Source organism: Ascaphus truei, chromosome 17 (assembly GCF_040206685.1).
Source record: "Ascaphus truei isolate aAscTru1 chromosome 17, aAscTru1.hap1, whole genome shotgun sequence".
In the NCBI taxonomy this organism is placed as follows: domain Eukaryota; kingdom Metazoa; phylum Chordata; class Amphibia; order Anura; family Ascaphidae; genus Ascaphus; species Ascaphus truei.
The window spans coordinates 34,755,683-34,769,737 of NC_134499.1; the positions used below are offsets into that span (position 1 = coordinate 34,755,683).

Here is a 14,055-nt window from a genome sequence, read left to right on the forward strand (position 1 = left end):
GTATATTACCTTGTTACAGAAGCACAGGTGTTTGTTATAGTCACCCAGAAAAACACGTTCTCAGAAAACATACTTGAAGTTCTAATCTTGTATATTTCTTCTAACATCTGTCAGTCACAGAGTCATTGTAAAGAATTGCTTTGCCGATGCCTCTGGCTGTGTATTCTGAGGACTTTACAAACATACCGTACAGCTACTCAATGCTGTACTACAGGTTATCAACTTTTGTTACAACTATATCTAAAATGGGTTTGAACTACTGGTCACAATAAGGTTTCTTTCTGCTGGAGACTGGAGGCTCTAAAAATTGGACATCATTCCTTAAGTTAGCCCATCATGTAGCGCCTGTAACACTTCATCACCTTGTTACTTCCATTAATAGTGAGGTGTTACACAAAAGGGGAGCTCTCTGTGTCTATTGCTGCCCCACTGGCAGCAAAAGCGTTCACAGAGGGGAAGCAAATTTGATTATGCATATACATATAGAGCAAGCAGAAGAGATGTATTACGGGCACTCCCATAAACATATCATTTAAACCTGCAAATAAATGATATAAATGGATGTAAATAGGCAAAAGCAAAATCTAGTTGAGATGTATTTATGTACAGAACACCTGCTCCCTGGTTGCATTTTGCATAGCAAGGACATTGCTGATTGTCTGAAACGTGACCTTTGCAGTGATTATATGTTTCAATGAAATACCAACTTTAAAATGATGTGTGTCACTGATTTACAGTTTGATTGTGCGGTGATGATAAACAAATTGCAGGACATTGACCATGAGAATGATGGACTCATTACTCCCAAACTGTATGCCTGCTGTAAATTGTGTAAGAATGTGAATATATATATATATATATATATATATATATATATATATATATATATAAAAAATCTCAGAAGTTAGTTGGTGTTGCACATCATTATTTCTTACATTCTCTCCAGCAATGTTTTAATCAATTCAAGTTAGTAAGGACAAAGTGACCGAAACATGTACACACAACCTGGCCATTAGCAGGGACAATAGCTGGAGAATCATCAAAAGCAAAATGAGACCATGTTACATCCGACAGAAAGCGTCAAGCATGAAGAGAAAGACTGATTAAAAGCTAAACCACAGGAGAAAGAAATCTAAAGGAAAGAATCTATGCAAAAGGAACAATTATTTGGACAGTGAGGCTAATTTCTATTATTTACATTATCATGCCCAAAAGTAACCATTCTTTTATTCACACAGTCAATGGATTTAATGACAGGATATTCAAATAGCCTTCAAGAAGCTCTGCAGATCATAGATCAAGTCACCAACCTGGGTTCACTGTGATGAATCTGTTGTCTGAGGCTTTCCCATCAATGTTGTATTCGTCTTTTGAAGATGATCCTGGTATCTTTGTAGTTTGATCCAGATCAAAATTGTCTTCTGTGGACGGCACTATGGTTTGCAATGGGACTACAGTTCCTGCAGGTGTACTCCACTTACTGTCATCTACATCTATTAAAGAAGTATTTTGTTTTTGCTCTGGATCAGTCAAAGTTTCATTTGCACCAGCCTCTCCCACTTTATCAGTGGAAACAGTAGTTGGGGTAGATTCGGTTTGATTTTGTACCTCAGATGAATGCGTCGCGGCACTTTTCGCCTTCTTTTCGGACTCTTTCTCACCCTCCTCGTCCTGGTCTCGTTCCCCGTCCTCTCCCTCTCCCTTTTCATCCTTTTCCCCAGCCTCTGTCCCTTCGTTGTTTTTTTGGGGAGAAGCGTCACTGTCTGATCCTGCAGATGTTAAAGGTTCAGTAGTGGAAACCACCGATTTTACAGCCTGCTTACTGGCGGAAGAAGCAGTAGGAAGGCGAGTAGGCCACACAGTGCTAGGAAAGGAAGGCAAACCACCACCACTAAAGCCAAGGCCTGCAAGCAAAGTACTGGTAACGACAGAGGCCACAGTGACTTGGCTCCCACTGGAAGAGGGACCCATTCCAGTTGCCATGGAAACAAAAGAAAAGGGAATGCCTGAAGATGTCCATGTAGAAGATCCAGAGCTGATGGGGGCCATGTCAGCTGAGGAAGCAGGAGAAGCAGTAGGCTTGAAAAGATCACCAAAAAAAGAAAATAAGAGAGAGTGTCAATAGAGTACCTGAAATATTACTTGCATTATGAGTTCTCTTTAATTTTCCTTTTCGAACACTCCCACTCTCCCCACCCTGTGTTAATAAAGAAAAACGGACAGTTTCCAACCTTTGTAAAACAAGCTACATTGACACACGATGGATTAAGATGCGCTCTGTAAATGTTCTATTAGTGAAAATAACTGCAGTTTTATGATGGTGGGATACTAAAATGAACAGGTTTGTGAAAGTCACCTGAAATATATTTATAGTAACAAACGTTATCAGTTGTATTACTTTTCTTTATTGTGATTTTGAAGTCTGTTATTGTGAAGTACGTCTCTATCTAAACAAAACAAGAACACTAGAAAATATACCCCATATTGTATAATCCCTAAATTGTTGGCTTGTTGCTACATTAAGGCTCTTTCAGTAAGGCCTTCAGGTATGTTAGCAAATTATAAATATATTCCAATTATATTAATAGAAATTAAGCACTTGGTTAAAGCTATATTTTTTTTGTGCCTACAACAATGCATTAGCACAAGTGTTTCCCCAACATTTTAATGACACTATTGTCCACTGGATGTCACCCTAGTGTCATCTTTGTGTTTTATATTCATTCGCTCTGAGCAGTCTACTGAGAAAGAACAATTGGCTCCAGCAGGGAACTCCGGATTTCCTAAGTACATTCAATTCACTTCCACCGGATGCATAGTGGAAGTACCACACCAAGACGTTACCCGTTATTACTTACTGTGCATGGCAGTTCTAAGAATTTATTTTCAGAAGGACTATGGACTAAGACTGCGTACAATATTATTTAAAAAATATATATACTGTAGCTGTTTTTGATACGGCTACATCAGTCAACTCTCACTTATTGTCTGTGAGTGACACACAGGGGTGACTAATTAGAGTCCTCATGGGCCACCAACAGGTCAGGTTTTCAGGTAATCCCTGCTTCAGCACAGGTGGCTCAACCAGTCAATGACCCAGCCACTGATTGAGCCACCTGTGCTAGAAGAGGGATTACCTGAAAACCTGACCTGTTGGTGGCTCAGGGGGACTGGAGTTGGCCACCCCTGGTGTAACAGATTAGGGGTCAGTCTCACTGATTTTTAGCATCTGCGTCTCAGACTTCCATAAAATCTCAATGATAATCGCCAGATTCTTATTAAATACCAGTTTTTGGACCAAATCCCTGAAAAATCACAGATTGTTACACTAGATCCCACTAGAGGTTGGCATCTCTGCTACCTAAAATGTGTTATATACGGTAAATAATCATCTCAAGGTTGGTGATACATGTATTCCATTGTACTGTACATGGTGTAAAATGTTTCTGTAGCAGAAATGTGCTAAACTGGAGTTGTGTTCATTCGCTTGCTAGGAAGATGAATTGTCTGTTGGGATAAATGTGCTTATCTGGCAAGGTTCTGTCATACAGTATGACGTGACAAAGTATCCCACAGATGATACACTTACCAGATCTACAGCACCACCAGATCTATACTTCATTTATTCTAGATTTTTGGTATTTGTAAATTGTTACTAAATTGTGGAAACATTCTTAAAATAAGTATAAAATCGTCAAAACAATTCGGAAACTAAAATATAATTGATTTTTTTTTAAGATATTGCAAGAAACACGCCAAGTTTTAAACCCCACTGGTAGCTCCTCAGTGGAGAATGGCTTGTTCTGGTTTTGGATCCAATTCTTTTTTTGGGTTTTTGGTTCTAAAAACCTTAAAGCAGCAAGACATGTGAAATAGTATATTCTTTTTTTAAATAAATTTGTTTTGACGTATAATATAATAGTGACTGTTGTTTTTTTTGTTTTGTGTTTTTATCACCTATTAATGCCATTTTTAAGGAGTTTTAATATACTGAGCACCCTTTGATTTCTCTAGCAGGTTATAGCCCATCTCTGCAGCAGTGCAAGAGCTTTGTAACACTTTCCTGTTTTTTGATAATTTGTTGCCACTATTCTCAGCAGTTTGATCTGCAAACTGTAACAATAGATAATGTTACCTTAGTAATATACGGATACATTGTAGCTGCTGAGTTACACTGACTGAAACTGACAAGCAGCCATTTAGTTAGGCACACAATCAGGATTCTTACAGATTTATAACAGGAGCATCAGACAAAAGCCAGTTTAGGTAAGAATGTAGAATTATACACTAGCACAAGCTTTACATATACAAATAAGGTGGAAAAAAACAAGAGGGGGGGGGGGGGGGAGAGATGTAGTATTACTGCTTTAAGGGTTTTTGGTTCTGTATTCGGGTTTCCAATGTATGATTCTGATCTCACACAAACGGGTTTGCCCATCTGTATATATTTCAACTTTCTTCAAGCAAATTAACAGAAAAATATATTATAATGTAAGGCATTTACAATTAGATTTTCTTGCAGGCAAAACACTATTCATGTGCTTTCTTCCAAATTACCTCCCGCACATAAGCCTTTTTAATCCTTTAGTACATCATTATTAATTAGTTTTGATTCTAGGAATAACTGTATGGTTACATACAGCAGCTCCACGAGATCAGCTGGATGAGCTATTTTAAAATCTCAGCTATCACATTATAATCATTTCTTATTTTCAGTGATTGTTATAACAACGCTCCCAAGTAAAACCCAATGTTGCTACAAAGTGGGGTAAAGTAATTGATCAGATATCCAGAACTAAACACTAATGGTAAAGCTGTACTCACTAAAAGAAGTGGGACGTTGAGCCTATGCTAATGAGCTCTCGTACATTAAGGTAAACATCAAATGTGCCCTTTGACAGAGTTAAGCGAGTCTGGGCCCAAGTGAGTAGCACTGTAAATGACAATTTAAATAGCACTTTAATGCACAGTAGTTATGTTGATCAGAAGTGTAAGGATACAGGCTTCCATGATCTCCAAAACTAGACAATGCTAGTGTGCAATATGTCCAACACTATATATATTTTTTTTACACACACACACACGTATGTTCATATGTATATGTACACATACATATACAGTACATACACATACACACACAGAATAAATGAGTTCAATATTAGGTGATACCTTTTTTATTCGGACTAACAATTTATGTCATAGGACATGCTTTTGAGAGAGGAAAACTCTCGAAAGCTTGACCTATGACATAAATTGTTAGTCCAAATAAAAAAGGTATCACCTAATACTGAACTCATTTATTGTGTGTGTGTGTGTGTGTGTGTGTATGTATATGTGTGTGTGTATGTGTGTATGTATTTATGTGTGTGTGTGTGTGTGTGTGTGTGTGTGTATGTGTGTGTATGTGTATGTGTTTGTATGTGTATGTGTGTGTGTATGTATGTATATATACACACACACACACACACACACACACACACACACACCACGTCCCAACCCCCACCCACCCCAAACATACAAAGGAAATGTATCTGCTTTGACATTGAGCCCACAACTTACCACTCCTGTTTTTACGATCCTGGTCCCCTCAAATATTCGAGTTGTATTGGCTGAAGGAAAAAAACAGTTACACATTAGTTTGGTTCTCCTCTGGGGATCACCAGCTTAAGGGAGACAGAAGAATATAATGTAGCAATACATACTAGTCTTTGGATATATGGCAGCTAATTAATGAATATTCTATGGAAAATAATGCAATATATGAACTATAACTCAAATTAAAAATGAATTATAATCCAAATTATATATGAATTATAACCAAATGCATCATAGAGATCTTTTAAAATTAAATATGATGCCTATTTTGCATGAAAGGAAATTATGGCTTTAGTGATATATAATAAAGGTACCCGTGAACCAAACTACATATTGTAGAAATAATATATATATATATATATATATATATATACACACACACACACACATTATATATATATATATATATATATATATATATATATATATATACACACACACACACATATTATATATATATATATATATATATATATATATATATATATATATATATATATATATATATATATATATATACACACATATACACATATATACACACACACACATCATGTTATGCTCAAACAGTAACTCTCTCAAAAAGTCACATTCACAGGGAAGAGTGGACCAGAATAACTTCATTTCTCTTAAGGACCAGCAGAGATCATCAATAAGCTAAGCAGCCTCTTATGGGTATTAATGGCTTCCTTCCTAGGTTCATCTTTGTTCATGTTCTCTATCGTGAATGGGTCATCGGTAAAGAAAGTTCTGGTGCTTGGGGTAAATAACATTCTACATCGGTGGACCTCTCCAGAGCCACCAACAGATGTACTAATTAAGCTTAAACAGATTGATTTAGGATCTTATGTGAAGACTTGCAACTTCAGCAACACATGGCCCATTACTCCTCTGTAGGGGCTGTCAGCAGGCAAGGTCTATTTAGATTAATTTTCAGGTTTACCATCCATGAAACCATCAACCTTTTTCCACTCCAAAAAATATGCAGTAAATATTTGCTTAATTTAGTCATTTTGTCCAAATCAAGTCATGCCATTTCGGCTTTAGATTGCTATAAATCCCAAGTTTGGGATTAAATGCTCACTGAGACATGTGAAATATATATCCAGCTCAGAGCAGAAACATTCATATATTTTCGGCAGGTATTAATTGCCAAAAGTAGCACTTACCTTTGATTTCAAAACGCTTATTTTTTTTTTTATATTTGAGCTTGTTCTGATTTTAGAAATTCTTATATTTAAAAGAAATAAAAAAAGATCACTTTTTGTTCTCATACGCAAGAATTAATTATGGTAACATCAATTCTTTGGATTTAAAGATGGCAGCATAAGCCGCAGATAACACAGGCTTCTATTTTTTAAGAAGCAATCTTCGAGTACAACAATACGTTTAAAGAAAACAAGTGAACAGCACCATTGTGGAATTTCCATGTCTAATACTGTATACTGTACCTAGAGCGGATTATTTGTCTGCATGACGAGTTCGCATATAAATAGTCACTGATTATCTACGAAGACTAACGTGTTCAAATATACTGGAACAACTGATTAAAAAGGCGAAATTATCCTCGCTTTCGAAAAGAAATAACACCAACTTCATTACATATATAATTTTTTCATTCTATAAAAGTCTAATTAAATGTACAAAAACAATACTGAAGATTATTGCGCTGTCAACAAAATACAGCTGATCCCCAATCAGTGAAACGTTAGGTGCGTTTATGCTCATTCACGTCAGTAAAAACATTTTTTTACACTGCCTGGGGCGATTTTGTATGTTGCTTTGTATTTTATTTAAGTACATTATATTCCACTTTATTAGCTATACTACTATTAATTCTATATGAATTGGTGTTATCCCTCCCACGATCTTTCTTTTGGATTAGGAGGTGTTCCAGATTGAATTGGCTGTTGCATTCGTTCGCAGTTTAGCCGGAGAGCAAGACTGCAGGAAATATACTTTACAGATCACAGGCTCGAGTGTCATTTATATTTTTTTTTCCAAAAACTTTTTTCCTTCATATATTCATTCTCCTAGTTATCCCCCAGGGGATTTCCTCACATATAATGGAACCATAATCCGGTCTTTTTATTTATTTATTTTTTCTTCAAATGGAGGCAATCGATCGTGTCAAAAAGTGCCACAGCAGAGAGAAAAAATAATCGATATTTACCTTGAAATAGCATCGTTTGGCTAAAGTCACTGCGCATGTCAGTGCGACACACTGCTTGAACTCTGAACAGATAGAGGATGTCGGGTGAAACGTGGTTAATGATGGCTTTCTGATTGAAACAAAGAGAAACAATACTCTGATTAGCAAGTTGAAACACTCTTGCAAAGCAACACTAGCCATACACAGCTAGAGCAGAGGTGGTCTACCCCAGCCTATGGCCACCAACAGGCCAGGTATTCGGGATTTCCCTGCTTCAGCACAGGCGGCGCAGTCATAATGACAGCCACTGATTGAGCCACCTGAAGCAGGGATATCCTGAAAACCTGACCTGTTGGTGGCCCTTGAGGACTGGAGTTGGCCGTCCCCGAGCTAGAAGTACAGAAATGAAACGGTGTTACAGCTCCCAATGCGTTACTCTGAGATATTTGCATGCACGTCACATTTATGGAGACATTCGCCCAAGAAGCGCCAAGTCCCTAAATACACTGGAAGGTATTAATTTTAAACTGTCATGGATGTCATTAAAAAAGCAATTTTAAGAGCTCAATAATGCTTGCCTTCACAAAAAAAAGGTCTAAAAATATTTATGCAGCCAATAAAATGATAGATCAGTTTGAGTCTATGTATTTTCAGTTGTTTGTCTCCTTTCGCTTTTATGTATCTTTTTATGTTGCAATAAAACCGATGGAGTGTCTGAGTTACACGGCCATGCCAAAGGCAATAGCATAAGTAGCCCCACTAAATAACTAATGCACAACACACCCTCTTATTATTATTATTGTCAAAGTATGACATTCAAATGCCCTTCAGTATTCATATTGAAATTCAACAAAAGTATTGATACAAACTGAGGATCCCGCAGCCTTATTTCACTTCTAATCACCTCATTAAAGTTCATCAATAACACGTAAGGAGACGCATCTTACTCTTAATTTGAAACCCTTAAAATAAACATTCAAAATATATATAAGTCACAAAGACTGATCAAAAACAAACGTTAGGACAACACGGTATTATCATTTCTGTGGCAACGTCATGTGACCAACGTTGTAGGAGGTGACTCCCAAAACTGAATCTATTCACAAGTTCACCCTAAAAAAGGTTCTTGGGGGTTATTTATTCAAGTGTGAGGAACACACCAGAAATCCCACTGACTGTGGGATTTTGTGCAGAAAGGTCCTAATCGGCATCATCGTAATAGCACTTTAATAATAAACCTCCTTAGGATGCTGGTGTGTACCACCATTAAATCACAAGGACTCGTCCATCCCAGGACTCAGGAGGGCTACATTTAGCAATCAGGGGAACAGCCGCTTATTTCAAATGAAAGACTGTTACATTTCTCTCTCCGGATACCTCTTACCAGGGGTTTCCTGGTCAGGACTCAGACTAGACCAGGTGTGGCCAACACCAGTCCTCAAGGGCTACCAACAGGTCAGGGTTTCAGGATACGGAGTCACTGATTGAGCCACCTGTGCTGAAGCAGGCTCTATTTATTTATAAAATGTTTTACCAGGATGTAATAGATTGAGAGTTACCTCTCGTTTTCAAGTATGAGTTAGGCCGAGTCCCCGCTGGCGCTGAGCGCGCTCATGTTTAGAGCATGAGCGCTGGGTGTCCTGCATCTTGCGGGCGCGCGCGCGGGGGGGAGGAGGGGTGGGCGCATTGCGGGCTATCGAGCAAGCGGGAAAGTTTAAAAAATGTGTTTAGTAAAGCGGCGAGCGTGTGTGTATGTGTATGTATATATATATACATAGTATATACAGTATATATACATATATACATATATGTATATATATATACAGTATATATATAGTGCAGAATAGGCCCAAGCAGCACACGTTTGGTACTAGGTGGCGAGTAGATTTTTTTTGGTGATTTGTCAACCACTATATATATATATATATATATATATATAGTGCAGAATAAATGAGTTCTTCAGTATTCGGTGATACCTTTTTTATTGGACTAACAATTTATGTCATAGGACATAAATTGTTAGTCCAATAAAAAAGGTATCACCGAATACTGAAGAACTCATTTATTCTGCACTATCGCAACTGGACTAACACGGCTATTCTCTGCATATATATATATATATATATATATATATATATATATATGTAAACGCGCCAAGCTCAGCGCCAGCGGGGACTCAGCCTTATGATGAAAATACACAGCTACATTAAGTGAACAGAGTAAACATTATATACAGGACATTGCATGCACAGTTAGAGATAATATATATTATAGGCATATGTAACAGTTACAGACCAGATTAAAATGTGAGACAGCTTTACTTTTGAAAGAACGTTGACTGGTGGCGGCTGAGAGAGTCTCCGGTAGACTGTTCCAGATGTGAGGTGCACGGGTTATGCTGAAGACCTGACCTGTTTGTAGCCCTTGAGAACTGGAGTTGGTTACCCCTGGACTAGACTTTCCAAAGCCATTCACACGAATGATAATTGAAAGCATCAGCCAAAGCAGATCCACATTCATATCCAATATATGGAACCCGATTTGTTTTAGGTTGCTGAATCACTTTGTATTGCATGCATTTGCATTGGACAGTATGTATTCTCTTGGCTGAAAAACTGGTGCACAAACCACACCAGATTTATCGAACACAAAACCCATGGCTTTGATAATCTTGGTGCCGTTTTTGGAACATAAAGGTTGCAGCCGGGAGACTTGGAGAACACTTTTGGATACTTATTTAGCTAAACATTGTAGTAAGTAAAATCACCTACAGACATTAAAAAAAAACGACATTTTGCTGTATGGTCAGAAAATGTTTCTTTTCCTTTGATTTGGTCCTACCAGTTTAAGAACGGAAGAAAGACTTCAGTTAATTCATGTAACAATCCCACTTTTGTTTTTCATCCCTACATTAAACCCTTTCCTGCAGGATAAAGGCATTCAATGCTTCCCCTCCAGGCTTATAACGATTTAATGGTTTTACATTGATAGGGATTTTACTTCCCGTATTTACTGTTTTTACTAATTATAATCACTTTTTTCCCCCTCGAACTAGAGGTCCCCTATGAGCAGATCATTTTGACAAAGAAGAAGTTGCAGAGCATCACGACCTTGAATGTCTTTCAATTGATTCCTTCCTGATTTTTGTGAAGCAAACTATTTTCCTACGTGACCCAGATAACAATGTCTAGTGGGGGAACTGAAAATATAAATGGAAATTAAGTCAAATAATCTTCATCTTGAAGCCTTATTGTATAACTTTTTGAACAGGCCCAGAGGATTGCACATTTGAAAAATAAAATATAGAGGAAAAAAAATACTAAAAGTCATTAGGAATTTTATTCTTTGCAATTGCATTTTTCATGTGCATACACAATTACTTATTTCATTATACCACAGGCTTCTTTTGATTAACAGTAAATGAAGCTCTTTCAAACCTGGAAGTGTCACTTTGATTTTTGTATGCTAAGAATTAGAAGGGCAAATGCAAGGCTTGCTGGTTTTCAGAGGGGAATGCTGAATGGATGAAATCTTAAAATACTATGCTAGATTAAAATTACATTTGCATTTAACAGGGACTCTGCTTTTTCTGACTGTGGCAACATTCTTCAAAGGTAAAAAGAATGATTCAGGTAGTACAGCAATAGTAACTGAGCGTTGGTAAAGTTGCAGCCTTTCCCCACATGATGCAACACATTTCGGTTATGATCGCGACATGTATAGGGGGTTAACATTACGTTTCTGATGCCACTTAAAATCAGACCGCTATAAGCATTTTATAATAATTATGAAAGTTAATCCTGGCAATATTTATAATCATTGGACTCTAAATACAGATATGTCCACCACCCGAGACATGGTTTGGGCTGAAAACATATTTTAATGGAAAAATACTAGTTTTCTTCGTGAGATTCCATTGAAGTTCATGAGAAACTTGTGCTAAAAATCAGGGAGATTTCCTGCTTTTCAGTGAGTCCTACTGAATTGGAGTAATGCCTGAAGTTTAGGGCGCCCCGTCACAGCCTTATCTACATTTACTCATATACGTTTAGTAACGGCCCCGCTTTCAGGGAGGCTCGCAATGCGTACAGTATAAAACTGGTTACCGTATCATTTGGGTTATACAAAGAAGATTAGCAAAAACCCACAACCTCCTCATTATTATTTCATACTGTAAACGGAGACAAAGGAAAATATACGCTTTTAAAAATCATGGGAATACAGTATATTTATACTTGTCAGATGCACTATCACAAAGATTTAAAGAAGCACATTTCTGTTATTATTTCTCAATTTTCTCTTGTACTTTGGCATGACGTTGAGCTGTTTTGCACCATTACGTTTCAAGTAAGTGTTTGAAACACTACATTGAAACATGATAATGAGACTTTCCTAGATGTTATTCTTATTCCAAGGCCGTCACCCACACTATATTTGAAGCATGTAGTTAAGGAGAGAGAGGGGAGTAGGTGGTATGAAAACTTTTATTGGACCAACAAGTAGTTGATATGTTACAAGCTTTCCAACCTCTTGGGGTCCTTCATAGGGTTACCCTGACCCTCAAAGGTTCGAAAGCTTGTAACATATCAACTACTTGTTGGTACAATAAATGGCAACATAACCCCTACTCCCTCTCCCTCCTGTGTTAGGCTGCGTCCATAGCACGGGAAGCCGTGCTGAGCCGTGCGGACGCTCCGCGCTGAGCCCCTGCATCCTCAATGAGGATGCCTTGAGAGGGGGCTCACGCGCGCGTCCGCAGGCGTGCTGAGGAGTTGGATTTTTCAGCCGACAGCCAAGCTGTTTTTCAGAGCGCTGTCGGCTGAAAACATCCAATCAGCGCGAAGCAGCGTCAACGTCACGGCGCCGTGACGTTGACGTCGGTGCGTCGCGGGAATTTGGCCCAGCAACGTCACTGCCCCGCCTCCCCCCGCCTCCCGATCGCGCCCGCTGGCGCCTCAGCACTGCTACCCCCTCTATGGACGTGGCCTTACTATGTGGAAGAGAGGATGAACACGGCCCCACCCTTCTTGCTTACTAGATTTGAAGCGAATAGTCTCAGTTTGTGAACTGATTTATCCTCTAACCTCTCTAAATTAGGGGCTTTATCTACATTAGCCCGAATGGCCGCTACGAACACTATAGAACAAAGCCCTAAGTCTTTAAACTCTGTCTCATTCAGAAGAATTACATTCAAGGCAAAAAGGTCAGATGAAAAAAAGTGGAGAAATAAATGCAGTAATAATTATAAACAATAAACGTTTAATGGAACTGTATTTAAGAGCTAGTCACAACACTTTATTTGCCATATTTGACGTGAAAGTTTTACCAGTTCCTTGTCACTGTCCTTGGTGAAAGTCCTCTCCTTCTCCTCATCATTTTTAGTCCAGCTGTAGGAAACCATATAGTTCATAACTGGAGGATGGTAGATGGTCTCCGGTTGGTTCCATGTTACAAGCAACGCCGTCTTGTTTACGGGCTGTACTTTCATATTTACTGGGGGGGTGCTGCAAACTAAAAAAAAAAAGAAAGAAATACTCATTTTAATTCACAAGTATGGTGGCTAAACAAATCAGGAATGCTATGCCAAGTTACTAGATTCTAGCTTGTACAAGACGAACTTCCTTTCATCATGTGTACCGCCATATCTAATATTTGTTATCCTCATATTGCATATTTACTTACTGTATATATTTTATTTAACCAATTCATTCATAAAATATTTTTAGCAGGAAAATACATGAAATATTTATACGTGCCATTCTCTATTAAATTACCTTCATATTGCTTGCATGATTAAAAATACAGACTAACAAAATGCACATTACATTTAAAATCTTTTTTTTTTTTTTTTTTTTTTTTTTTAAGTATAGAGCTGCTAGTTTTACGTTGCGCTTTACAGACATTTTGCAGGCACAGGTCCCTGCCCCGTGGAGCTTACAATCTATGTTTTTGGTGCCTGAGGCACAGGGAGATAAAAGGACTTGCCCAAGGTCACAAGAAGCCGACACCAGGAATTGAACCAGGTTCTTTACTCAAACTTAACTTAAATTGAATCAGTGTCTTAACTCACTGAGCCGCTCCTTCTCTCCTAACTAAACTCTGTATGCTACATAATGTACCAGGACCGAAGTAAAATACAAATATACATTTTTATCGGGTAAGCCAAACTCTGTGTAGACATTTAGTACTAACTTGATTTAAATCTGTAATGCAGCTTTAAAAACCCCTTTGTTCACATGCTATTCTCACTTAGACTTAAAGCTGCAGTTCAAGCTCCCGGTTTAATTTTTTCCCTTTCAATATGTGCA

At 37.9% G+C, this 14,055-nt stretch overlaps 1 protein-coding gene across 6 annotated transcripts in view; it reads right to left on the bottom strand.

Annotated features, from left to right (window-relative positions):
• Positions 1–14,055, bottom strand: part of PTPRG (protein tyrosine phosphatase receptor type G) — a 386,148-nt gene that overhangs the window by 61,821 nt on the left and 310,272 nt on the right. For 5 of the 6 annotated variants that reach the window (XM_075574780.1, XM_075574781.1, XM_075574782.1 and 2 more), the window contains 4 exons: positions 13,074–13,258; positions 7,769–7,877; positions 5,560–5,609; positions 1,311–2,079 (listed from right to left, as the gene is read on the bottom strand). In XM_075574780.1, coding sequence (XP_075430895.1) covers positions 1,311–2,079; positions 5,560–5,609; positions 7,769–7,877; positions 13,074–13,258 — 1,113 coding nt within the window. Of the gene's footprint in view, positions 1–1,310; positions 2,080–2,130; positions 2,198–5,559; positions 5,610–7,768; positions 7,878–13,073; positions 13,259–14,055 lie in introns of all 6 variants that reach the window. The other variant, XM_075574783.1, reaches the window with a different exon arrangement.